The sequence below is a fragment of the Rattus norvegicus genome, chromosome 1 (genome assembly GCF_021556685.1).
Source record: "Rattus norvegicus strain SHRSP/BbbUtx chromosome 1, alternate assembly SHRSP_T2T, whole genome shotgun sequence".
NCBI lineage: Eukaryota > Metazoa > Chordata > Mammalia > Rodentia > Muridae > Rattus > Rattus norvegicus.
This window is the reverse complement of record NC_141534.1, coordinates 79,416,254-79,443,341: the sequence shown is the minus strand read 5'-3', so window position 1 is coordinate 79,443,341 and position 27,088 is coordinate 79,416,254. Positions and strand designations below refer to the sequence as shown.

At 42.8% G+C, this 27,088-nt stretch overlaps 2 protein-coding genes across 2 annotated transcripts; both read right to left on the bottom strand.

Annotated features, from left to right (window-relative positions):
• Positions 1 to 103: 103 nt before the first annotated feature.
• Positions 104 to 8,266, bottom strand: Obox2 (oocyte specific homeobox 2). The gene is made up of 4 exons (XM_087603021.1): positions 8,258 to 8,266; positions 1,402 to 1,654; positions 1,076 to 1,275; positions 104 to 639 (listed from the first exon to the last, which is right to left on the bottom strand). Exons 1-4 carry the CDS (start codon positions 8,264 to 8,266, stop codon positions 121 to 123), a joined length of 981 nt encoding a protein of 326 aa, XP_087459147.1. The 3' UTR covers positions 104 to 120.
• Positions 8,267 to 14,715: 6,449 nt separating this feature from the next.
• Obox2l1 (oocyte specific homeobox 2 like 1) lies at positions 14,716 to 16,290 on the bottom strand. The gene is made up of 2 exons (XM_087610011.1): positions 15,915 to 16,290; positions 14,716 to 15,478 (listed from the first exon to the last, which is right to left on the bottom strand). The coding sequence occupies exons 1-2, from the start codon at positions 16,230 to 16,232 to the stop codon at positions 14,960 to 14,962; spliced, it is 837 nt and encodes a 278-aa protein (XP_087466137.1). The 5' UTR covers positions 16,233 to 16,290; the 3' UTR covers positions 14,716 to 14,959.
• Between the last annotated feature and the right edge of the window lie 10,798 nt (positions 16,291 to 27,088).

The window sequence follows — 27,088 nt, the reverse complement described above, 5'->3', positions numbered from 1 at the left end:
TGACCTCACATTATAATCACAGTAGCATGAAACTAATGCATACAGACTTGGGAAATTTCCCCAAATTCAGGGGTTAAGTGTGTCCATTAACATGCTTCTTCATAGATATAAACGTCTAAACTAGTCAAGGGGGTGAGAAGTACTGCTAGGACTCTCAATGTAGTTCTTGGTAAACCAGTCTTCCAATTGGTGAAAGTCTTCAAGCATCCATTGCCAGACCCCTTCGTCCAATAGAGGTAAATCCTCACACTCCTCTGGGTTTTGGGTGTCAACTGCCATGGCAACTGGAGCTCCAGCTGCTGCAAGGTCAGACTGGGCTTCAACTGGTGCTGATTCACCAAAGTCTCCAGCAGTAACAGGGGCATTACCGTCAAGCAAGTCTTCTGGCAGACAACACATGGCACCATCATAGGTCCAATTGCCATCCAGAGAAGACTCCTGGCTGCAGTTCAGTTTGGGAGTGGAATCCACATCCAAAATGGCTGTGGCCATGGGCTCTCCCTGGTCACCACCAACAACAGCTATGGAACCAGGAAAATCGGTTGACCCAGAAACAGCTTCAGAGCCTCCATTTTTCTCTGGCAGTGCTTCTGGAACATTCTTCTGTTTGCACTTAGCCCGGTTGTTCTTGAACCAGACCTGAAAGACAAAGGAAAGATCAGAGGAATGCCCAGTTTCCCCTAACTGGACCACAAAGTATAACAATTGAATGTAAGCTTTTTCTCTAGGAATACTTCATGAGGCAGCAACAGAGAAGCCTGAGATTCAAGATCCCTAGGAGATTGTAGTATGATAGAATATGAATGACCAAAGACTGGAGAGAGTGTGTTTGTGTCTCTTACGTTTTAGTACAAGTTCTGATGTCTAACCTCTAGGACCCTGGAGGGGAATCATTTTCATCCCTATTGGTATCCAGTTGATGGAGAAAGTGAGGCACAGCATTGGATGCATGAATGAATATCCACCACCCAAACTGTCCACACAGCCCCATGCATTTAAGAAGCACAAAATTCAGGTACCTGATTGGAAAGGGGATATTTTTGCTATGGGACTGAGGGTAAAGAGAGAGACAAACCTTGATCTCCTTCTCTGTCACACGAATCAAGGATGCCAGCTCCAAACACAGTTTCTTGTCTGGGTACTGGCACTCAGCAAAATGTTCTTGCAGCACGGACTTTTGTTTTTCAGAGTACTGAGTGCGTTCCTTTCGCCGCTTCCTTGGAGCCACAGGGCCAGTTTGTTTACCGCCATATTTATCTGACAGTGCCATAGGTTCTATGGGAACATGGAAACCAGATCTCGATGAGGGTCTTGAAGGTCTCTGATGACTTGGATGCCCTGAGGGGCTTCTCAGAGTTGGGAAACCTGGGTCCATTACAGGACCTGGTTGCATCTGGATACTTGATTCCCTTGATGACCCTTGGGACTCTTGCCAATTTAGGTTCTGTTCAGGCACTGAAGGACTTGATTGCATTGGAGTTCTTGAGGTCACAAGGGGACTCTGGCCCATTTGAAAAGCTAAGTTCCATGCAGGCTCTTGAGGCAATTGAGAACTGGTGTCCATGGGGGTATATGAAGACATCTGGAATTTTGGATAAAATGAGGGACCTTCAGCGATATCTGTGTTCTGAACTGATAGGAGTATGTTCCTGTACTAGAGAACATGGAGAAAGGAAATACATCAGAAAAGCTCCAGAGCGCACCCATCAACCCATCATGCCTACCCAGCATTTACTTTGCTCTTCTTATAGAGCAGAACTCACTCAGACCTTCTGACCAACTAACTGCCTGGTTCCCAAGCTTATTAGCAGTCTGAATACTTCAATAACTTGCAGCTAGCTCCTGTGTTAATATCAGACTGTCAGCCCAGGGAGAAGGGCAATTGAATGTCCTGCCCAAAGGTTTAAAAGTCACAGACCCTCCTTATTTCTGCTGGTGCTCTCTCCAAACAAGGAGTGAATGGGCCATGGAATTTGCAGCAGCTCAATGATCACATCCCCCCCCTCATCTCCTACACAAGAGCATTAATGATCAAATTACCACATATATAATTGGATTCTCACTCTTCACACAGACCCACCTCATATGGAAAGTCTACTCCAAGATATTGCTTTAATTTCCACCCACGACCCTCTCATATGCTCCTCCTTTCATCCACTCACATCCAGCAGACATTCTCACTTATGACAACACTTAGTCTGCAGCCACATCTTATGGAAACTTGACCAGGTGAAAGACACTTTTCTTGAGACAAGTTTTGTCTGTATGACCTTGGCTGTCCTATAACTCCATCTGAAGACAAGGCTGAACTTGAACTCAGAGATCCACCTGCCTGTTACCAAACCCAATCCAGTGCCTGAATTAAAGGTATGAGACATTCTTTTGGGTCTCCTGTCCTTTGGGTTCCATACACAAGAAATCTTTCCTTCCCTCTTCTGTGACCATCTCTAGAAATGGGTCTCTTCTCATGCTGCTGCCCAAGGGACCTGTTCATTTCTGCTCACTTCTGCCACCTGATAATTCACTCTCCTTTCAATGTTTCTTTCTTCCTTCCTTCCTTCCTTTCCTTGTAAATACACATGTCTTCCTGGATCTCATTCTACAGACAGGACAGGCCTTATTATCACAAACACCCACAGCCAATGGCTCCTGAGAACTGGAATTGTGGTTGTCTCTTCTTGTTGAATGAATGTCTACTCAGTCATAAACCTCTCTAGGTGGCACATTGTTGAGCCAAAATATCACAATCTTAGCCTATCTTGGCCAGCCCAGACCACACTTTTGTCCCAAGGTCACTGGAGTCCTTGATGTGAGTTTATCCTAGTCCTGCATGCACGTTTAACAGGAAATAAATCAGAAATCGAAGGATACACATCTCCTCTAGTCAAGCCTCTCCATCTATTGAATTAGGCTTTATATACAACCCAGTGCTCAGGATAGTGCCTAGAATGGAGAACAGAGTACCTAGAGGTCTCCTTAATGCTTATTCACAGACTGCTCCACTCCCTGCACCTAATGATTCCCAGCGTTCCCATGGCAAGAGCTCCTATTTTACTTAATATCTTCTGCCTCTCTACAAGACAAATGTTAGACTTTACTAATCAAACACCCATACAGTACACAGAATATTATCAAAGCTCTTCCTCCACTAACTCCCAGAATTCTCAACCAGAATGCCCCCTTCACCCAGCAACCTTAAGCATTTCATGCAGCCCACCAACTGGACAGGAATCCTGTGGGCTCTTGATGTTTGTCCAAACTTCTGTTTGACTTCTATTATGTAAATTCTACAATATATAACTTGCACTTATATATCTCTTTGGTTCCTCATACCTTACAGACATTCAAGTCCGTTACCTTCACCCACCTTTGATGACACACTGGCTTAATAATAACTGCCTAGAGCTCTATTCTTATGGGTTTAATTCTGCTTGTTTTATTGTCTCTTGTTTGGGTTTTGAGTCAAAGCCTCCCTATTAGACCAGGCTGATCTAGGCTTACTGAACAACAAAGGGCTCAGGCCTCGGCGTTGGTAACTAAAGAAAAGCACAGTAGATGGGCCAGCAGCATTGGGTCTTACTAGCTCTCTTGATCTGTGTTCCAGGAGCACTGCCCACTTCTTTCCAAGTGTTAACAGCTATGGAGAAACAAGTGCGCTGCCCCTGCCTTTCCTCAGGACTACCTACCCAACTCTGGCGATTTGGGAGACCTCAACCTCCAAACACATACACCACCTGCTAATGCCCCCCAAAGTTCTTCATCTTCTAGCTCCCTCTCTCTTCCATCAGGGTAACCACCCGCAAAATATACATCATTTACAAAATGTATTCAGGACACTCACTCACCTGAAAAACAGCAGCTCGCTTTACCTTGTTTCGATTCTTCACTGTGTTTTACCAGTTCTTCCAGAACCAGGCCTTAAATATCCTCTCCAGGCACGATAGTCAAAGCTCCACCCACTCTTTGGCTCCTCCCACTCCCCGCATCTTCAAAATCATTGGATAAACATGCCATTTGGTGTCAATGCGATTTCAGCCCCACCCTAGAGAGTCCTTGTCTTTGATTGAATCACAGTTCTTTTGTTTTATATTTGAGTCAGGGTCTGTTGTTGCAAGAAGCTCTTTCCTTCACAAGCTCTAAGTGATCTGGTTCTACCCACAAAAACAACTCCTTGCTTTTTAGGAAAGATCTTCCTGCAATACATTTCATGATCCTGGATGGGTGTCTACCTCACTTCAAAGGACTCAGGAGACAGAGAATGGTGAATCTCTGTCACTTCCAAGCTGTCTTTCTCTACCTACCACTTTACAGGATAGAACTACACAGAAAATATCCTCAAAATGAAAATATGCATCTAAAGATATGGATATATATGCAATCAAGTCTCCTCCCCAAGCTCTTATCAACATCTATACCCATCATATTTCAAGTTCATTCCCTTTCATAAAAAAATTTTAAAAGGTAAATTAAACTCCATGTGAATAGCATTCACCAAACCAAATAATGGAGTCTACACAAACCTCTGACCACATGTCCTACCTGAGTGTTAGATTGTTAGTCCCAGACTAGAACAACATCTAAATAACCCCAATAAAACTCAGAGTTCAGCTAGGTACGTTGTATCACTTATCTCACCAAGACTTCTAACTTGAACGGCAGTTGGATTTTGTCAAAGGCTTTTTTAGCAACTAATGAGAGGATCCTGTGATATTTTTCTCTCATTTGTTCATATGGTGAATTACAGGGATGGATTTTCTTGTATAGAAGCAACCTTTCAACCCGGGGATGAAAACTTCTTTATCATGGTTGAGGAATTCTTTGATGTCTTCTGTGATTTGGTGTCTGAGTATATTGTTGAGTACTTCTGCATCCGTGTTCATAAGAGAAAGGATGTGAAACTCTTTGTTGAATCTGTGTGTAGTTTGCGGATCAAGGTGACAGAGCCCTCAGGATCTATTTGGCACTGTTCCCTCTCCTTCTTTTGTATGCAATAGTCTTGGAAGCATTGGTATCAGCTGTTCTTTGGCAACCTGGTAGAAATCTGTGCAAAAACCATCTTGCCCTGAGATTTTGTTTCATTTGGGTGACTTTAAAGGTCTGCTTCTTTTTCCCAAGGGTATATAGGACTGGTCAGAAAGATTACATGTTCTCGATTTATCATTAATAAGTGGCATCTGTTTAGAAAATCGTCCATTGTTTTATATTTTTACAGGTTGTGGAGCATAGGCTTTTGAAGCAAGGTCTAATGATTCTCAGAATTTCTTCAGTGTCCATTATATTCCCTCATGTTTCATTTATGATTTTCTTGATCTGTGTATTGTCTACCATGGCCAAGCGTTTCCTTATCTTACCTGTTTTCTGAAAGAACCTGTTTTTCTTGATTCTTTGCATTATTCTCTTTGTTTCTAGTTGATTGATTAGGAACAGTCCTGAGTTGATTATATCCTGCCAATTACTTCTTTTTGGTGTCTCTCTTTTCTTACTACTGCTTTCACATATACTTTTAAATTGTTACTATGAGAACTCTTTAATTTCTTTTTTTTTTATTAACTTGAGTATTTCTTATATACATTTCCAGTGTTATTCCCTTTCCCGGTTTCCGGGCAAACATCCCCCTCCCCCCCTCCCCTTCCTTATGGCTGTTCCCCTCCCCACCCTCCCCCCATTGCCGCCCTCCCCATAACAGTCTAGTTCACTGCGAGTTCAGTCTTAGCAGGACCCAGGGCTTCCCCTTCCACTGGTGCTCTTACTAGGATATTCATTGCTACCTATGAGGTCAGAGTCCAGGGTCAGTCCATGTATAGTCTTTAGGTAGTGGCTTAGTCCCTGGAAGCTCTGGTTGCTTGGCATTGTTGTACATATGAGGTCTCGAGCCCCTTCAAGCTCTTCCAGTTCTTTCTCTGATTCCTTCAACGGGGGTCCTATTCTCAGTTCAGTGGTTTGCTGCTGGCATTCGCCTCTGTATTTGCTGTATTCTGGCTGTGTCTCTCAGGAGCAATCTACATCCGGCTCCTGTTGGTCTGCACTTCTTTGCTTCATCCATCTTGTCTAATTGGGTGGCTGTATATGTATGGGCCACATGTGGGGCAGGCTCTGAATGGGTGTTCCTTCATTCTCTGTTTTAATCTTTGCCTCTCTATTCCCTGCCAAGGGTATTCTTGTTCCCCTTTTGAAGAAGGAGTGGAGCATTCACATTTTGATCATCTGTCTTGAGTTTCATTTGAAAACTCTTTAATTTCTTAAGGGAGGCATTTAGTGCTATGAATTTTTCTCCTAGTCCGGCTTTGCTGTTTCCCATATGTATGAGGATGTTGTGAGCTCATTTTATTTGAATTTTAAAAGGCTTCAATTTCTTTACTTCTTGCCTGACCTAGCCACCATTGATTAGACAGTTTTTCACTTTATGTGAGTATGTAGGTTTTCTTTTGCTTCTCTTGTTCAAGCCAAGCTTGAATCCAAGGAAATCTGATATGATACAAAGGGTTATTTCTTAAATCTGCTTCGGCTTGCTTTGTGAACAAGTACGTGGTCAGTTTTAGTGAGAGTTCCATGAAGTGCTTATAAGATACATTCTGATGTGTTTGCAATGTTCTATACAAGAGGTAGGACTATTTGATTCATAACCTCTATGAGTTTCATTAATTCTGTTTAGTTTCTGTCTGGATAATCTATCTGTTGATGAGATCGGGATGTTGAAGTCTTCTACTATCAATAGTTAGGGTTTGATATATTATTTGATCTTTAGTAATTTTTCACATAGTAATGTGGGTACACATGCTTGAGGAAGATAGATGTCTAGAATTTAAATCTTACTCTGTTGGATTGTTTCTTGAGGTGTATGAGGTATCTTTCTAACATCTCTTTTGATCACTTATGATTGAAATTATATTTTATTAGATATTAGTATGATATCTGCACCTTTTTGGTTTCTTTGCTAGGAAAAACTGTTTCAATTCCTTTAATTTGAGAAAAAGTCTATCTTTGTTGCTGAGGTTCTAAAGAAGATGCCTATTGGTATGGAATGTCTACTTCAAGGACTTGGCTGAAAGTGAATCTTCACCCAGGATCATGTCAGCAGCTCCAATTTCATTCGCTCATATCCAACAAATACTCTCCATGTCCCGCCCCCTGGCACCACTAAGTATGGCCAGGTTGAAGACACCAAACGTTTACTTGGTGGTGGTTTAATTTGGTTTCTTTTTCCTTTGTTTGTTTCTTTGCTTGTTTGGTTTTTGAGAAAAGGTTTCATAGCATAACTTCCCTGGCTGTCCTTTAACTCAATTGATAGACAAGGCTGACAGGCAACTCAGAAAAGATCTACCTTCCTCTAATTACCCAGAGCTAGAGAAAAGGTGTGGACTACCACACCAGTCTTTGAGCACATCATTCTTAACTCAGCAGATATATTCAAATCAAGGTTTGTTTACATTCTGAGAAATTATCACAGCCTTAGCTCCATCACTTGGGGTCTCTTGTACTTGGGGACTCCAGTACACTGGAAATTTGGCCTTCCCTAATCAATAACCGTATCAAGAAATAAGGGTCTTCTCATTTTGTTGTGGAGGGGTTTCCTTCCCACTGGTAGCACCTCATAATTGTTTCCTTCCTTCTAAGCAATTTATGGAACCAACAACTCACCAGAAAACCACCAGGCTGCTGCAGCTTGCCCAATCCTCTGTCTGATTGACCTCTACTCCCAGGACCTGCCCTTACATCTCTCTACAATCTGGAAACTTAGTTTTCCTCCCAATCTTTCTATCCACCCACTCCACAGAACCTCAGATCCATTATCCTCACCCACACTTTGGTGCCACTCAGGATTCAACCTTACCTCATGTAGGCATAGGCTTGTAGATTTAATTATTCCTGTTTATTATCTTTTGTTTGGGTTTTGAGACCTGGTTTTTCTATTATTCTAGCCTGTTCTAGAGGTGACCTTGGATCGGCCTGCTGAGTCCTAATTACAGGTGTAAGTCTGCACAATGTTCAAGATTTAATCATAGTTCCAGAACAATCTCAGGGTGATGATGGCTTTGTGTGGAGTTTGAATTTTAAGGAAAACTTGGCCTTTGACTCATGAAGCTACTTAGAAGACATTGGTGCTGCATGTGTAAGTCACTTTCTCAGGAAATAGATTTCTATTCAGTCTACTTCCATGGGTGCTACCATTATTCCTCATACTAGGCACCTCCCTTGCCTTAGGAGACAACATCCTGTTCAGTCTACACCCACTTTGTTTGCCCCCTTATTCAATTACCTTCTCCATCCTGGGCCATCCACACTATCTAAAGGACCTTTCACTCTCATTATACACACTGTGGTATCTATGCAGATACTCCAAGACTCCTGCATAGATGGCTCAGGGTTTTGATGTGCTGGTGCCTGGGTCTCTGCTCCCACATTGTCCCTAGGCTAAATGGAAATAATAAGAAAATGCTGATGTCCTTTTGTGAAAGAATGAACTGTTTATAATCAATACCTAGGAACCTCAGCTTGCATCTCAGATGTTTACCCACTCTCAATGCAGGAAAAGGGAATCTCCAGCTGGTCCCTTACTTATTCTCAAGAACTGTTTTAGAAATGAATCTTAGGTTACTAGATCAAACCCTGGGAAACTTCCTTCACATTTAGAGAGGATTAAAACTAATCACAAAAGCAGCTGTAAATTCTACAAATAAGGACCAGGTGAGATTTTTCTCAGAGTCTTGTTCTACATTTTTCTGAGATCCTGGGGACAAATCTCAGTATCATCTGGTATATAAAAAAGGAAATAGATTGAAATTGTTATTCCATTTCTTGTGTTGTATATTATTTTAGTCTTATCTCATCAGGGTCCACATGCGAATGTTAGAAAAGAGCATGGAGCTCGTTTCTGCCTGCATCCAGAACTGAAACAGTCCTACAGATCTCTGTACCCAAATTCAATGGAGAAGAGAGCTGGACTCTCAGAAGTGAGAAAAATTCTGAGAGCTCAGAGGAGACAACTACATCTGTTCACATTCCTGACCCCAGAGGAACATGCCTAGTGCCCTCTCTGCCCCCTACAGAAAGGAACTTAGAAGCAGTCAGGGGCAGGACCCTTCACGTTGCTGCCTATGCCCAGGACTGAAAGGAGCTATGACACACATGAGAACAAAGGAAAGACCGATTCGTCTGCTCCAAGCTAACCACATGGAGGCATCAGGACAAACAAACGTTGGAGCAGATCTCTATACCCAGATCCAGCAGAAAGAAAACAGGTCTACAGGAGGGCTGACACACAGGGTTACAGAAGGGTCAAGCCACTGTCAGAGACAGCAAAACAGGCTAACACCAGAGACAACATTATGGCGACAGAAAAACACAGGAAAGTAAACAACAGAAAGCAAGACTGCTTGGCATCTTCAGAGCCCATTTCTACCACCAATGCGAATACTGGATATCCATATACACGTGAAGAGCAAGATTAGGAATTAATTAAAATCACATCACATAATGATGATAGGGAACTGTAAGAAGGACATAAATAACATCCTTAAAGAAATAAAGGACAGCACAGTTAAACTTCAAGGTGAAAGCACTTCACCTTGAAGCACTTAAGCACTTCAAGGTGAAACACAAAAATCCCTTAGAGAATTGTAGAAATACACACCAAACAGGTGAATAGATTGAACAAACCCATCCAGGATTTAAAATTGGAAATTATAAAGAAAACACAAAGGGAGATAGCCCTGGAAAGAAAAAACTTAGGAAAGAGATCAGGAGTAATAGGCACAAGCATCATCAACAGAATACAAGCTAGACCACTCTTCGGCATATACCCAAATGAAGCTCCAACATACAACAAAGACATATGCTCCACTATGTTCATATCAGCCTTATTTATACTACCAAGATGCCCAACAACAGAGGAATGGATACAGATAATGTGGTACATATACACAACAGAGTATCAAAAACAATGACTTCATGAAAATCATGAGCAAATGGATGGAAATAGAAAATATCATCCTGAGTGAGGTAACCAATCACAAAAAATGCACATGGTATACATTCACTGATAAGTTAATATTAGCCCAAAACCTCCAATTTCCCAAGATACAATCCACACAAAACATGAAGATCCAGTAGATGGACGACCAAAGTGTGTGTGCTTCAGTCCTTTTTAAAAGGGGGAACAAAAGTATTCATTGGAGGATATATGGAGACAAACTTGGATCAGAGACTGAAGGAATGGTCATTCAGGCCTGCAAAATCTGGATATATACATATATACATATATATAGTATATATAATATATATATATATATCAAAAACTAGACAATAATGCTGACAGGAGCCTGATATAGCTGTCCCCTGAGAGGCTTTGCTAAATTGTGTCAGATACAGAGGCCAGTGCTAGCAGCAAACCATTGAACTGAGAAGGGGTCCACATTAGAGGATTAAAAGGACTGAAGGAACCGAAGTGTCTTGCAACGCCATAAGAACATCAATACCAACCAACCAGAACTCCCAGGTACTAAACCACTACCCACAGGGTATACATGGACAGACCCCTAGCTCCAACTGCATATGTACCAGAGGATGGCCTGTTGGGCAAAAAATGAGAAGAGAAATCCTTGGTTCTGAAAAGGCTATAACCCCCTCACCCCCAGTATAAGGAAATGTCTGGGCACAGAGTTAGGAAGGGAAGGGTGGTTGGCGAGGGAGAACACGCTTATAGAATTAGGGCAGGGGGAGAACATAGTGGGCTCATGGATGGGAGCCTATAAAAGGAATAACATTTGAAATGTAAATAAAATATATTCAAGAAAGGGAAGAAAAGAACGTTTAGAAACTGGTTTTGCCTATCCACTATGTGAACACAAAACTCAGTCTTGATGACACAGTGGTTGGTTGAGCTCTCACACAACCCTCAGATTTTTTTTCAATTTTCAGACGGAACTCAAATTCACTATATGACTGCATTTCTCAGTTAACTGCTTGAACAAATGCTGCCAGTAGAGGCCAAGGTCTCTTGTGTGAGCCTTTATAAAAACACTTTGGCTAATATTGAATATTTCACAGTAATATTCTGCCCTTAATGCATGTTTCGGCTGTTTATGTTTAGAAAACTTGTATCCTTAGGGGAGAATTTGTCCACCTTGCTTTTACTCTCTCTCTCTCTCTCTCTCTCTCTCTCTCTCTCTCTCTCTCTCTGTCTCTCTCTCTCTCTCTCTCTCTTTCTAGCTCTCCCTCTCTTTCTCTCTGTGTGTGAGAGTGTGTGTGTGCATGTGTGTGTGTGTCTGTGTGTGTGTGTGGTGTGCACGTGTGTGTGCATTTTAATTTTATGAGGAAGCATTTCTCTGTGTAGCCTGGATTTCCAAGAACTTACTCTCTAGACCAAGCTGATCTCAAACTTATAGACACAGACATGCCTCTCTGCCTCTGCCTCTGCCTCTGCCTCTGCCTCTGCCTCTGCCTCTGCCTCTGCCTCTGCCTCTGCCTCTGCCTCTGCCTCTGCCTCTGCCTCTGCCTCTGCCTCTGCCTCTGCCTCTGCCTCTGCCTCTGCCTCTGCCTCTGTCTCTGCCTCTGCCTCTGCCTCTGCCTCATCTGCCTCTGCCTCTCAAGAGCTGGGAGTATGGTCCTGAGCCTCCACTGCCCAATTTTATCCAGATTCTTTGGCCTCTGCAAAGATACTGGTCCTGCAGGTGCTCTTGCTATAAGCCAGAGAGAGAAGAAAGCATTCATATTGTGGAAGACTTGACTATTGCAGTTTCTATTGAAAACTTACTTATCAATACTTTTGTTTCGTGTTCATTTTTTTATATCCTAAATTGGCCTCCAACTTGCTGGGTAGTTGATGATGACGTTCAGGAACCAGAATTCTCAGCATTTCCTACCACACAGTAGATTTGGTAGTGAGGATGGTGCCCAATCTGCACACTGAGCTCCAACACAACACTTTTGTTTTGGTGGATTTGATGAGGGACCCCCAGTGGAGGAATAAGGACACTAAACACCCCATAGAGTTTTTAACCCAAAATTTGTCCAGTCTAAAAGAAATTCAAGAAAGAGATGGACCAGATAGCCAAGGCAGTCCAATGTGAGACTCATGGCAAGCTCCAATCCCTGATGCTATTATGCTTGTACTCAGAATCTTAGCACAACTGTGCTCAGAGAGACCCCACTGAGGAGCTGAACCAGATGCAGAGACCCAGAACCAAACATTGGACAGAGCTCAGTGACTCTTCTAGAAAAGCTGGGAAAGCTTGAATGCCCTGAATGGGATAGGAGCTCCAGAGGAAATCCAACAGAGTCAACAACCTGGACAATTAGGAGCTACCAAAGACTGAACCACAAAACCAGAACTACCATAGGATAGACCTAGGCTCTGTACATATGTACCGGATGGACAGCTTGATCTTCATGCATGGTCCCAAACAAATGAAGGGAAGGCTCTCCCTCAAGCTGTGTTCTGTCTATGGATCTCATGTTCTTACCAGGGATGGCTTACTTGGCCTCAGTGTAAAAGGATGCACCTAGTCCTGCAGAAATTTGATGTACCAGGATGTAGTGAGCCCCAACTGAGTCTCCCTTTTCCCAGAAGAGACTAGAAGGGAGGATGGGAAGATGAGTTATGGGAAGTGTGGAGAATGGAAGGTGAGGGCGCTGATATTGGTGTGAAAAGAGAATAAATGAATTAATTAATGAAAAAAGAAAGAAAATATTATATTAGATCCAATCCCCAGATCTACCCATATTTTGCCAATGCAGTGTCAGTTGCCTTGTCCACCTCTCTGTCTCTCTGTCTTTCACTGTCTGTCTCTGTCTCAAAACTCATTTTTTTAGTTACATTCAAATGGTCACACACACACACACACACACACACACACACACACACACACACACACACATGTCCTGGTATCCCTCCTGCTTTCTTCACATCACCACTCCCTTTGGCTCCAGAGGGTGCTCTTCTCTCCTTACTCTCCACCTGCCCCCACCCATCACTCCCCCTACCTCCTAACACTCCACAGTCCTCCCACATTACCCTTCTCTGAGGCATCAGTGCTCTACAGGATTAGGAAGATCCTCTACCCCTGACGACAGAGCAGTCCATTGCTCCATATCTGCTAGGCGCCAAGGAGCAGCCCATGGATCCTTTTGGGTTGGTGACTTAGTCTTCCTATCTGGAGGTGGTCATTTAGGTTCCATCTCACCACTGCTGCTCATTTCTGCTAAAGGTCATCCCCACTGAGTCTTTGGAGCCTCTCACATCCCAGGGCTCTGGCACTTTCTAGAGGTGCCACCCCCCACCATGCACCTGCAACTGAATATTTCAATTCATCCTTCTGTCCCACTGGGCTTTCCTCCTGTCTCTCACAATGGGGGATCCCTCCAGAGTCCCACCTTCACTCTATCAACAATTTCCCTCCCTCCCTCTGCTGGCTGTTGTTATTTAGCTCCTCCTTCTATGTGGGATTGAAGTATCCTCAATTCGGCCTTCCTTCCTTCTTTCCTTCCTTCCTTTCTTCCTTCCTTCCTTCCTTCCTTCCTTCCTTCCTTCCTTCCTTCCTCCCTTCCTTCTTTCCTTCCTTCCTTCTAAATTTCGTATCACTGGAGCCTGCCTTCTTTGTCCCTGGGTTCCTTCAGATCTCCTGGTAGGCCTGAGCCCCTGCCTTGAACCGACAAAGTGTGGGGACTTCCAACTGAGGGTTCTTCAGAGGGGCAGAGAAGCTGCAGATTCATTGCCCTGACTGCAGTAGATCTCCCGGGAGGCCTTCAGACTGTTGTGTCTTCAGAGTAGCACTCAAGCTGCTCTTCTGTGTGAAGATGTTCTCCAGGGTGGCCTACAGACTGTGGTTTCTCTTTCCCTCTGTGCAGCAGAACTCCATGTAGGCTTTCAAACTGTTGGCTCAGTGGCCATGCATGCTAAAGAGTTTCTGGGAGGCCTTCAGACTGTGGAGTCAGTTGTCCACTTGCCTTATGTGTATGTCCTGGAATGGGTCAGGCTGTGGTTTCTTCAGGAGAGCAGATGACCAGGCAATCTGCCCCCAGCAGAAGATGCCAGACAGAAGGGGAAATGAGGAAAAAGGGGAGAGGAATAGGGGGAGAGATGCAGAAAAGACTCTCTATGCTTAGTTTTGTTTCAGAAACTTCCCTTTTCCTAGTTACTTTTAATACTAATGTTTAAGGAAAATAAGCCCATCAAGGAAAGAACAGAGGATTGAAACATTTCTTGTTGACTGATTGCTACACCTGTAGACCAGTGCATCTCTCAGCCCTCATCAGAGAGGATTCAGGAATGCTAATAACACAGGAAATCTCAGCCGGTCACTGTGCAGTGATATGAGTTGGGTGTGCTCACACAGGACTAGAATGGATGTGTCGCATATCTGCTATGACAGCTTAAGGGTTTTCATAGAATTTGGGGTGAGCAGAGTTTTTGAGCCAAAAGTAGTTGATAATATCAATGAAACAATGTTTTCTTGACAAAAAACAGGACAGGAACAGAGCTATTGAGCTATGGGGATTAACACAGAATTCAGACAAACAGTATAAGATTAAGCCCAACTATTACTGTTAATTCTTTGTCAAAATGGTAGAAGATAGAGTTTTCTGGGAAGACAAAACTGAATCAGGAAAATATTACAAAGGACCTAAGTTCATTTCCGAACACACACATAAAACCTTGACTGTCTACAATTCTACTCCAGGGGACCATACAGTCTTCTCCAGCTCCACGTACCAAGACATTTGCATGCATGCATTGGAAAACTCTGACAAAACAGTCTTTTTAGTTTTGCAGCAATGTTTGCTTTATTAGAGAACATATAATCCAACAATAAGGAATGCACATTTTCAATGACTTTTGAAATGACCTCACATTATAATCACAGTGGCATGAAACTAATGCATACAGACTTGGGAAATTTCCCCAAATTCAGGGGTTAAGTGTGTCCATTAACATGCTTCTTTATAGATATAAACGTCTAAACTAGTCAAGGGGGTGAGAAGCACTGCTAGGACTCTCAATGTAGTTCTTGGTAAACCAGTCTTCCAATTGGTGAAAGTCTTCAAGCATCCATTGCCAGACCCCTTCGTCCAATAGAGGTAAATCCTCACACTCCTCTGGGTTTTGGGTGTCAACTGCCATGGCAACTGGAGCTCCAGCTGCTGCAAGGTCAGACTGGGCTTCAACTGGTGCTGATTCACCAGAGTCTCCAGCAGTGACAGGGTCATTACCGTCAAGCACGTCTTCTGGCAGACAACACATGGCACCATCATAGGTCCAATTGCCATCCAGAGAAGACTCCTGGCTGCAGTTCAGTTTGGGAGTGGAATCCACATCCAGAATGGCTGTGGCCATGGGCTCTCCCTGGTCACAACCAACAACAGCTATGGAACCAGGAAAATCAGTTGACCAAGAAACAGCTTCAGGGCCTCCATTTGTCTCTGGCAGTGCTTCTGGAACATTCTTCTGTTTGCACTTAGCCCGGTTGTTCTTGAACCAGACCTGAAAGACAAAGGAAAGATCAGGGGAATGCCCAGTTTCCCCTAACTGGACCACAAGGTAAAACAATTGAATGTAAGCTTTTTCTATAGCAATACTTCATGAGGCAGCAACAGAGAAGCCTGAGATTCAAGATCCCTAGCAGATTGTAGTATGATAGAATATGAATGACCAAGGATTGGAGAGAGTGTGTTTGTGTCTCTTACGTTTTAGTACGAGTTCTGATGTCTAACCTCTAGGACCCTGGAGGGGAATCATTTACATCCCTATTGGTATCCAGTTGATGGAGAAAGTGAGGCACAGCATTGGATGCATGAATGAATATCCACCACCCAAACTGTCCACACATCCCCATGCATTTAAGAAGCACAAAATTCAGGTACCTGATCGGAAAGGGGATATTTTTGCTATGGGCCTAAGGGTAAAGAGAGAGACAAACCTTGATCTCATTCTCTGTCACACCAAACAAGGTTGCCAGCTCCAAACACAGTTTCTTGTCTGGGTACTGGCACTCAGCAAAATGTTCTTGCAGCACGGACTTTTGTTTTGCGGAGTACTGAGTGCGTTCCTTTCGGCACTTCCTTGGAGCTACAGGGCCAGTTTGTTTACCGCCATGTTTATCTGACAGTGCCATAGGTTCTATGGGAACATGGAAACCAGATCTCGATGAGGGTCTTGAAGGTCTCTGATGACTTGGATGCCCTGAGGGGCTTCTCAGAGTTGGGAAACCTGGGTCCATTACAGGACCTGGTTGCATCTGGATACTTGATTCTCTTGATGACCCTTGGGACTCTTGCCAATTTAGGTTCTGTTCAGGCACTGAAGGACTTGATTGCATTGGAGTTCTTGAGGTCACAAGGGGACTCTGGCCCATTTGAAAAGCTAAGTTCCATGAAGGCTCTTGAGGCAATTGGGAACTGGTGTCCATGGGGGTATATGAAGACATTTGGAATTTGGGAAGAAAGGAGGGACCTTCAATCATATCTGTGTTCTGAACTGACTGGAGTATGTTCCTGTACTATAGAACATGGAAAAAGGAAATACATCAGAAAAGCTTCAGAGAGCACCCATCAACCCATCATGCCTACCCAGCATTTACTTTGCTCTTCTTATAGAGCAGAACTCACTCAGACCTTCTGACCAACTAACTGCCTGGTTCCCAAGCTTATTAGCAATCTCAATACTTCAATAAACTTGCAACTAGCTCCTATCTTAATATCAGACTGTCAGGCCAGGGAGGAGGGCAATTGAATGTCCTGCCCAAGCTTTAAAAGTCACAGATCCTCCTCATTTCTGCTGGTGCTCTCTCTAAACAAGGAGTGAAGGGGCCATGGAATTTGCAGCAGCTCAATGATCACACCCCACCCTCATCTCCCACACGAGAGCATTATGATCTAATTACCACATATATCATCGGGCTCTCACTCGTCACACAGATCCACCTCATATAGAATCTCTACTCCAAGACATTGCTTTAATTGCCACCCACGACCCTCCCATATGCTCCTCCTTTCATCCACTCACATCCAACAGACATTCCCACCCTATGACCACACTTAGTCCTCAGCCACATCTTATGGAACCTTGACAGGTAGAAGACACCTTTCTTGAGACAAGTTTTGTCTGTATGACCTTGGCTGTCCTATAACTCCATCTGAAGACAAGGCTGAACTTGAACTCAGAGATCCACCTGCCTGTTACCAAACCCAATCCAGTGCCTGAATTAAAGGTATGAAACACAATGGTGACATTCTTTTGGGTCTCCTGTCCTTTGGGTTCCATACACAAGAAATCTTTCCTTCCCTCTTCTGTGACCATCTCTAGAAATGGATCTCTTAGCATGCTGCTGCCCAAGGGACCTGTTCATTCCTGCTCAGTTCAGTCACGTGGTAATTCCCTCTTCTTTCAATGTTTCTCTCTTCATTCCTTCTTTCCTTTCCTTGTAAATGCACATGTCTTCCTGGATCTCATTCTACAGACAATCCAGTCCTTATCACAAACACCCACAGCCAATGGCTCCTGAGAACTGGAATTGTGGTTGTCTCTTCTTGTTGAATGAATGTCTACTCAGCCATAAACCTCTCTAGGTGGCACACTGTTGAGCCAAAATATCACAACCTTAGCCTATCTTGGCCAGCCCAGACCACACTTTGGTCCCAAGGTCACGGGAGACTTCGTTGTGAGTTTATCCTAGTCCTGCATGCACGTTTAACAGGAAATAAATCAGAGAAATCAAACGATACATTTCTCCTAGAGTCAAGACTCTATTGAATTAGGCTTCATATACAACACAGTGCTCAGGATAGTGCCTAGAATGGAGAACAGAGCACCTAGGGGTCTCCTTAATGCTTATCCACAGACTGCTCCAATCCCTGCACCTAAGAGGTTCCCAGCGTTCACATGGCAAGAGCTCCTAATTTACTTAATATCTTCTGCCTCTCTACAAGACAAATGTTAGACTTTACTAATCAAACACCCATACAAGACACAAAATATTATCAAAGCTCTTCCTCCACTAACTCCCAGAATTCCCAACCAGGATGCCCCCTTCACCCAGCAACCTTAAGCATTTCATGCAGCCCACCAACTGGACAGGAATCCTGTGGGCTCTTGATGTTTGTCCAAACTTCTGTTTGACTTCTATTATGTAAATTCTACAATATATAACGTGCACTTATATATCTCTTTGGTTCCTCATACCTTACAGACATTCAAGTCCGTTACCTTCACCCACCTTTGATGACACACTGGCTTCATAATAACCGCCTAGAGCTCTATTCTTGTGGGTTTACTTCTGCTTGTTTTATTGTCTCTTGTTTGGGTTTTGAGTCAAAGCCTCCCTATTAGACCAGGCTGATCTAGGCTTACTGAACAACAAAGGGCTCAGGCCTCGGCCTTGGTTACTACACAAAAGCACAATAGATGGGCCAGCAGCATTGGGTCTTACTAGCCCTCTTGGTCTGTGTTCCAGGAGCACTGCACACTTCTTTCCAAGTGTTAACACCTGTGGAGAAACAAGTGCGCTGCCCCTTCCTTCCCTCAGGACTACCTGCCCAACTCTGGCGATTTGGGGGACCTCAACCTCCAAACACAAACACCAGCTGCAGAATGACCCCCAAAGCTCTTCAACTTCTAGCTCCCTCTCTCTTCCATGAGGGTAACCACCCGCAAAACATACATCATTTACAAAATGTATTCAGGACACTCACTCACCTGAAAAACAGCAGCTCGCTTTACCTTGTTTCGATTCTTCACTGTGTTTTACCAGTTCTTCCAGAACCAGGCCTTAAATATCCTCTCCAGGCACGATAGTCAAAGCTCCACCCACTCTTTGGCTCCTCCCACTCCCCGGATCTTCAAATTCATTGGATAAACACACCATTTGCTGTCAACGCTATTTCAGCCCCACCCTAGAGAGTCCTCATCTTTGATTGAATCACAGTTCTTTTGTTTTATTTTTGAGTCAGGGTCTGTTGTTGCACAAAGCTCTTTCCTTCACAAGCTTCTAAGTGATCTAGTTCTACCCACAAAAACAATTCCTGGGTTTTTAGGAAAATCTTCCTGCAATACATCATGATCCTGGATGGGTGTCTACCTAAATTCGAAGGACTCAGGAGACAGAGAATGGTGCATCTCTGTCAGTTCCAAGCTGTCTTTCTCTACATACCACTTTACAGGATAGAACTACACAGAAAATATCCTCAGAATTAAAATATGCATCTAAATATATGAATATATATGCTATCAAGTCTCCTCCCCAAGCTCTTATCAACATCTATACCCATCATAATTCAAATTTATTCTCTTACATAAAAAATTTTAAAAGGTAAATTAAACTCCATGTGAATAGCATTCACCACACCAAATAATGGAGTCTACACAAACCAAAAACTGTCCCTCTGACCACATGTCCTACCTGAGTGTTAGATTGTTATTCCCAGACTAGAACAACATCTAAATAACCCAATAAAACTCAGAGTTCAGCTAGGTATCTTGTGTCTCTTATCTCACCAAGACTTCTAACTTGAAGGGCAGTTGGATTTTGTCAAAGGCTTTTTTAGCAACTAATGAGAGGATCCTGTGATATTTTTCTCTCATTTGTTCATATGGTGAATTACAGGGATGGAGTTTCTTGTATTGAAGCAACCTTTCCACCCTGGGTTGATGATTTCTTTGATGTCTTCTGTGATTTGGTGTCTGAGTATTTTGTTGAGTACTTCTGCATCTGTGTTCATAAGAGAAATGGATTTGAAATTCTTTGTTGAATCTGCATGTGTCTTGTGAAGTAAGGTGACAGAGCCCTCACAGAATGAATTTGGCACTGTTCCCTCTCCTTCTTTTGTATGCAATAGTCTTGGAAGCATTGGTATCAGCTGTTCTTTGACAACCTGGTAGAAATCTGTGCTAAAACGATCTTGCCCTGAGATTTTGTTTCATTTGGGGGACTTTCAAGGTCTGCTTATTTTTCTGTAGGGTATATAGGAGTGTTTAGATATATTACATGTTCTCCACTTATCATTAGTAAGTGGTATCTGTTTAAAAAATAATCCATTTTTTGTAGATTTTCCCATGTTGTGGAGCATAGGCTTTCAAGCAAGATCTAATGATTCTCAGAGTTTCTTCAGTGTCCATTACATTCCCTCATGATTCATTTATGGTTTTCTTGATCTGTGTATTGTCTACCATGGCCAAGCATTTGCTTATCTTGTCTGTTTTCTGAAAGAACCTGTTTTTCTTAGTTCTTTGTATTATTCTCTTTCTTTCAACTTGATTGACTAGAAACAGTCCTGAGTTTGATTATATCCTGCCAATTACTTCTTTAATTTCTTAAGGAAGGCAGTTAGTGCTATGAACTTTTCTCCTACCACTGCTTTACTGTTTCCCATAAGTTTGGGTATGGTGTGAGCTCATTTTATTTGAATTTTAAAAGGCTTCAATTTCTTTACTTCTTGCCTGACCTAACCACCATTGATTAGACAGTTTTTCAGTTTACGTGAGTATGTAGGTTTCCTTTTGCTTCTGTTGTTCAAGCCAAGCTTGAATCCAAGGAAATCTGATATGAAACAAAGGGTTATTTCTTGAATATGTTCCCACTTGCTTTGTGACCAAGTATGTGGTCAATTTTAGAGAGTTGCATGAAGTGCATATAAGATACATTCTTATGCATTTATATTCTATAGAAGTGTTAGGACTATTTGATTCATAACCTCTATTAGTTTCATTACTTCTGTTTAGTTTCTGTCTGGATAATCTGTTGATGAGATTGGGGTGTTGAAGTCTTCTACTATCACTACTTAGGTTTTGATATATTATTTGATCTTTAGTAATTTTTCACATAGAAATGTGGGTACACCTGTTAAAGGAATCAGAGAAAAGGCTGGAAGAGCTTGAAGGGGCTGGAAACCTCATATGAACAAAAATGTCAACCAACCAGAGCTTCCAGGGACTAAACCACTACCCAAAAACTATACATGGACTGACCCTGTACTCTAACCTCATAGGTAGCAATGTATAGCCTAGTAAGAGCACCAGTGGAAGGGGAAGCCCTTGGTCCTGCCAAGACTGAACACCCAGTGAACGTGAGGGTGAACCCAGTGTTGGGGGGAGGGTGGTAATGGGTGGAGAATGGGGAGGGGAAGTCCATATAGGAGGGGTTAGGGGGATGTTGGCCCAGAAACGGGGAAGGAGAATAACAATCGAAATGTAAATAACAAGCTAATAAAGATTAAAAAAAGAAAGAAATGTGGGTACACATGCTTTTGAAGATAGATGTCTAGATTTTAAATGTTTTGTTGGATTGTTTCTTAAGATGTATGAGGTATCTTTCTACATCTCTTTTGATTACTTATGATTAAAACTCTCTTTTTTGATATTAATATGATATCTGCACCGTTTTTGGTTCCTTTGCTTAGAAAAACTGTTAATTCCTTTAATTTGAGATGAAGTCTATCTTTGTTGCTGAGGATCTAAAGAAGATTCCTATTGGTATGGAATGTCTACTTCCAGTACTGGCTGAAATTGAATCTTCACCCAGGATCATCTCAGCAGCTCCAATTTCATTCCCTCATATCCAGCAAATACTCTCCATGTCCCGCCCTCTGGCACCATGAAGTATGGCCAGGTTGAAGACACCAAACGTTTAGTTGGTGGTGGTGTAATTTGGTTTCTTTTTCCTTTGTTTGTTTCTTTGCTTGTTTGGTTTTTGAGAAAAGGTATCATAATATAACCTCCCTGGCTGTCCTTTAACTCAATTGATAGACAAGGCTGACAGGCAACTCAAAAAAGATCTACCTGCCTCTAATTACCCAGAGCTGGAGAAAAGGTGTGGGCTACCACACCAGTCTTTGAGCACATCATTCTTAACTAAGCAGATATATTCAAATCATGGTTTGTTTACATTCTGGGAAATTATCATAGCCTTAGCCCCATCATTTGGAGTCTCTTGTACTTTGGGACTCCAGTACACTGGAAATTTGGCCTTCCCAAATCAGTAAACTTATCAAGAAATAAGGGTCTTCTCATTTTGTTCTGCAGGGGTTTCCTGCCCTGTGGTAGCACCTCCTAATTGTTTCCTTCCTTCTAAGCAATTTATGGAACCACCAACTCACCAGGAAACCAGCAGGCTGCTGCAGCTTGCCCAATCTTCTGTCTGATTGACCTCTACTCCCAGGACCTGCACTTACATCTCTCTACAAACTTGAAACTTAGTTTTCCTCCCAATCTTTCTATCCACCCACTCCACAGAATCTCAGATCCATTATCCTCACCCACACTTTGGTGCCACTCAGGATTCAACCTTACCTCATGTAGGCATAGGTTTGTAGATTTAATTATTCCTGTTTATTATCTTTTGTTTGGGTTTTGAGACGTGGTTTTTCTATTATTCTAGCCTGTTCTAGAGGTGACCTTGGATCGGCCTGCTGAGTCCTAATTACAGGTGTGGGTCCACACAATGTTCAAGATTTAATCATAGTTCCAGAACAATCTCAGGGTGATGATGGGTTTGTGTGGAGATTGAATTTTAAGCAAAACTTGGTCTGTGTCTCATGAAGCTTCTTCATAGAAGACATTGGGAGTGCATCTGTAAGTCACTTTCTCGGGAAATAGATTTCTATTCAGTCTCCTTCCATGGGTGCTACCATTATTCCTCATACTAGGCACCTCCCTTGCCTTAGAAGATAACATGCTGCTCAGTCTGCAACGAATTTGTTTGCCCCCTCATTCAAGCATCTTCTCCGTCCTGGGACATCCACAATGTCTAAAGAACACTTCAGTCTCTTTATACACACTGTGGTATCTACACAGATACTCCAAGACTCCGGCGTAGATGGCTCAGGGTTTTGATGTGCTGGTGCCTGGGTCTCTGCTCCCAGATTTTCCCTAGGCTAAATGGAATTAATTAGAAAATGCTGATGTCCTTTTGTGAAATAATGAACTGTTTATAATCAATACCTAGGAACCTCAGCTTACATCTCAGATGTTTACCCACTGTCAATGCAGGAAAAGCGAATCTCCAGCTGGTCCTTTACTTATTCCCATCAACTGTTTTAGGAATAAACCTTAGTTTACTAGATCGAACCCTGGGAGGATTTCTTCACATTTAGAGAGGATTATAATTCGTTACAAAAGCAACTGTAAATTTTACAAATAAAGACCAGGTGAGATTTTTGTCAGAGTATTGTTCTACATTCCTGTGAGATCCTGGGAACAAACCTCAGTATCATATGGTATATCAAAAAAGGAAATATCGAAATGTATATAAGCAATTCTCAAGTTAACAAAAAAAAAGAACAAAAAAAAGGAAATAGATTGAAAATTGTTATGCCATGTCTTATTTTGTGTATGATTTTGGTCTTTATCTTATCAGGTTCCACGTGTGAATGTTAGAAATGAACATGTAGCCGGTTTCTGCTGCACCCAGAACTGAACCGGTCTCACAGCTCTCTGTACCCAAATTCGATGGAGAAGAGAGCTGGACTCCCAGAAGTGAGAACAATCCTGACAGCTCAGAGGAGACAACGACTTCTTCTCACATTCCTGATCCCAGAGGAACATGCCTAGTGACCTCTGTGCCGTCTACAAAAAGGAACTTAGGAGCAGTCAGGGGCAGGACTCTTCAGGTTGCTGCCTATGCCCAGAACAGAAAGGAGCTATGACACACATGACAACAAAGGAAAGACCAACTCTTCTACTCCAAGCAACCTATCTGGACACAAACCTTGGAGCAGATCTCTGTATGAAGATCCAGCTGAAAGAAAACAGATCTATAGGAGTGCTGACACACAGGCTTACAGGAGGGTCAAGCCACTGTCAGAGACAGCAAAACAAGCTAACACCAGAGACAACATTATGGCGATAGGCAAACACAGGAAACTAAAGAACAGAAAGCAAGACTGCTTGGCATCTTCAGAGCCCAGTTCTACCACCAATGCAAATACTGGATATCCATACACACCTGAAAAGCAAGATTTGGATTTAATTAAAATCACATCACATAATGATAGAGAACTTATTCTCAAAAATTGTTTAGGGATGAAACTTAGGTTACTAGATTAAACCCTGTGAAACTTTCTTCACATCTACAGGGGATTAAAATAAATAACAAAAGCAGTTGTAAATTCTACAAAAAAGGACCAGGTGAGGATTTTTTTCAGAGCATTGTTCTAATTTTGTTTGACATCCTGGGAACAACCTTCATTATTGTATGATAAATAAAAATAGAAAATAGATTGAAAATTGTTGTGCCAAGTCTTATTTTGTGTATTATTTTGGTCCTTATCAGGGTTAACATGTGTATGTTAGAAAATGACATGTAGCAGATTTCTGCCTGGGCCCAGAACCGACCTGGTCCCACAGCTCTCTGTACCCAAATCCCATGGGGGAGACAGCTGGGCTCTCAAAAATGTAGACAATCGGTTGGGGATTTAGCTCAGTGGTAGAGCGCTTGCCTAGGAAGCGCAAGGCCCTGGGTTCGGTCCCCAGCTCCGAAAAAAAAAAGAACCAAAAAAAAATGTAGACAACCCTTAGAGCTGAGAGGTAACCACCACTTCTGCTCCTATTCCTAGCCTAAGAGTATTCCTAGCCTAGCTCCTATTCCTATTCCTGCCTAGTCCCCTCTGAATACAGGAACACAGAAGCAGTCAGCATCAGGACCCTTCTGGTTTCTGTTTCTGCCCAGAACTAAAAGCCAGTTGTCAGGAGTGATAACACACCTGAGAACAAAGGAAAGACCAACTCTTCTGCTCCAAGTGATCCACCTGGAGGCTTCAGGACACAGAAATCAAGGAGCATCTCTCTGTTTCCAGATCCAGCTTGAAATAAAACATGTCTAGAGAGTGCTGACACAGGTTTACAAAAGGATCAAGCCACTGTCAGAGACAGCAAAACAAACTAACACCATAGACAACCTGATGGCAAGAGACAAGCACAGTAACCTATGCAACAGAAAACAAGACTAATTGGCATCATCAGAGCCCACTTTGCCACCAAAGCAAATACTAGGTATCCAAACACACCTGAAAAGCAAGATTTGGATTTAATTAAAATCACATCACATAATGATAATAGAGGACGTTAAGAAGGACAGAAGGGCATCTCTTCCTTTAGGTTAGGGATGTTTTCTTCTATTATTTTGTTGAAGATATTTAGTGGCCCTTTATATTGGGAGTCTTCACTCTCATCTATACCTATTGTCCTTAGGTTTATTCTTCTCATTGTGTCCTAGATTTCCTGAATGCTTTGGGTGAGGAGCTCTTTGTAGTTTATATTATCATTGACAGTTATTTCGATGTTGTCTATGGTATCTTCTGCTCCTGAGATTCTCTCATCTATCTTGTATTCTGTGATACAAGATATAGATGCTTGCATCTATGACTCTTGATCTCTTTCCTAGGTTTTCTATCTCCAGGCTTGTCTCCCTTTGTGCTTTATTGTTTCTATTTCCAGTTTTAAACCCTAGATTATTTTGTTCAATTCCTTCACATGTTTGGTTGTGTTTTCCTGTAATTCTTTAAGGAATTTTGTGTTTCATCTTTAAGGGTTTCTACTTGTTTACCTGTGTTGTCCTATATTTCTTTAAGAGAGTTATTTATATCCATCTGAAAGTCCTCTATCATCATCATGAGATGTGATTTTTTAAATCCAAATCTTGCTTTTCTGGTGAGTTTGGGTATCCAGTATTTGCTTTGTGAGAGAACTGGATTCTGATGATGCCAAGTAATCTTGTATTCTGTTGCTTAGGTTCCTGTGCTTGCTTCTTGCCATCAGGTTGTCTCTAGTGTTACCTTGTCTTGCTGTCTCTGACAGTGGCTTGACCCTCCTGTAAGCCTGTGTCAGCACTCCTGTTGTCTTTCAGCTGGATATGGGAGCAGAGAGCTGCTATTGGGTTTGTGTGACCTGAAGCCTCCCAGATGGGTTGCTATGCACAGAAGAGTTGGCCTTACCTCTGCTCTCAGGTTTGTAGGTGCTCCTGGAGACTGGCTTTCAGCTTGTAGCATATGCAGGATCCCAGAAGGTCTCTGCCCCTGAGTGTTCCTTGGTCCCTGTGCCCAGAAAGCACAGAGGGCACCAGACTGGTTCCTCTTGGGTCAGGGATGTGGGCAGAAGTAGTTGTCTTCCCTGAGGCTTCAGGATTGTCTGCCCTTCTGAGGGTCCAGCTCTCTCCTCCAGGGGATTTGGGTGCAGGGAGCTGTGGGACTGGTTCAGTTCAGTTCCTGGTGCAGGCAGAAACCATGTCCTGTATTTATTTAAGGAAGTTATTTATGTCCTTCAAGTCCTCTACCATCATCATGAGATGTGATTTTAAATCATGATCTTGCTTTTCCGGTGTGTTGAGGTATCCTGGACTTGCTGTGGTGTGGGAACTGCCTTCTGAAAATCCCAAGTTGCCTTGGTTTCTGTTGCTTAGGTTCTGGCACTTGCCTCTTGTTATCTCAATATCTCTGGTCCTGCTGTCTCTGACAGTGGCTTGACCCTCCTGTAAATCTGTGTGTCAGCTGTCTTGGAAGACTAGCTCTCTCCTTGTGGGATCTGGGTATAGAGAAATATGGTACAGGATCAGCTCCAGGCACAGAGGGAATCCAGGATCTCATCCCAGTCTGCTTCTTGGATCTCATGTCCTAGGGATCCAGGCAGGTTCCTCAGCTCTCAGGTATGTCAGCACTCCTGGGAGACCAACTCTCTGCCAGTGGAATCCAGGCACGGAGAGCTGTGGCATTGGGTCAACTCTAGGGGCCCATGTCTGGTTTTTGCAGGGTCCTTTTGTTGCACTGTGACACTTTACCCATACACATCTCCCAAGTCCCAGACATTAAATATGATAGTTCTACATATTTAGAGTGTGCATGTCCTTTTCAAACAGGATACCACTCCACCTATAAGTCACCTTTACCTACACTGGCCTTGAACTTTTGATACTTGACAGGACAGAGTGCTCAAAGCTAATATCTCTGCACCGGCAATACAGAAACAGGAAGATGAGGATCTTGCTCAAGGTCATCTTTGGGATGATGGTGGCCTATTGGGACATATGAGACCCTAAGTAAACCACAAATGCTAACATCATTACAGTGCACCTAAGGAGGAACTGAGGCAGCAGGATCCACAGGAACTAAA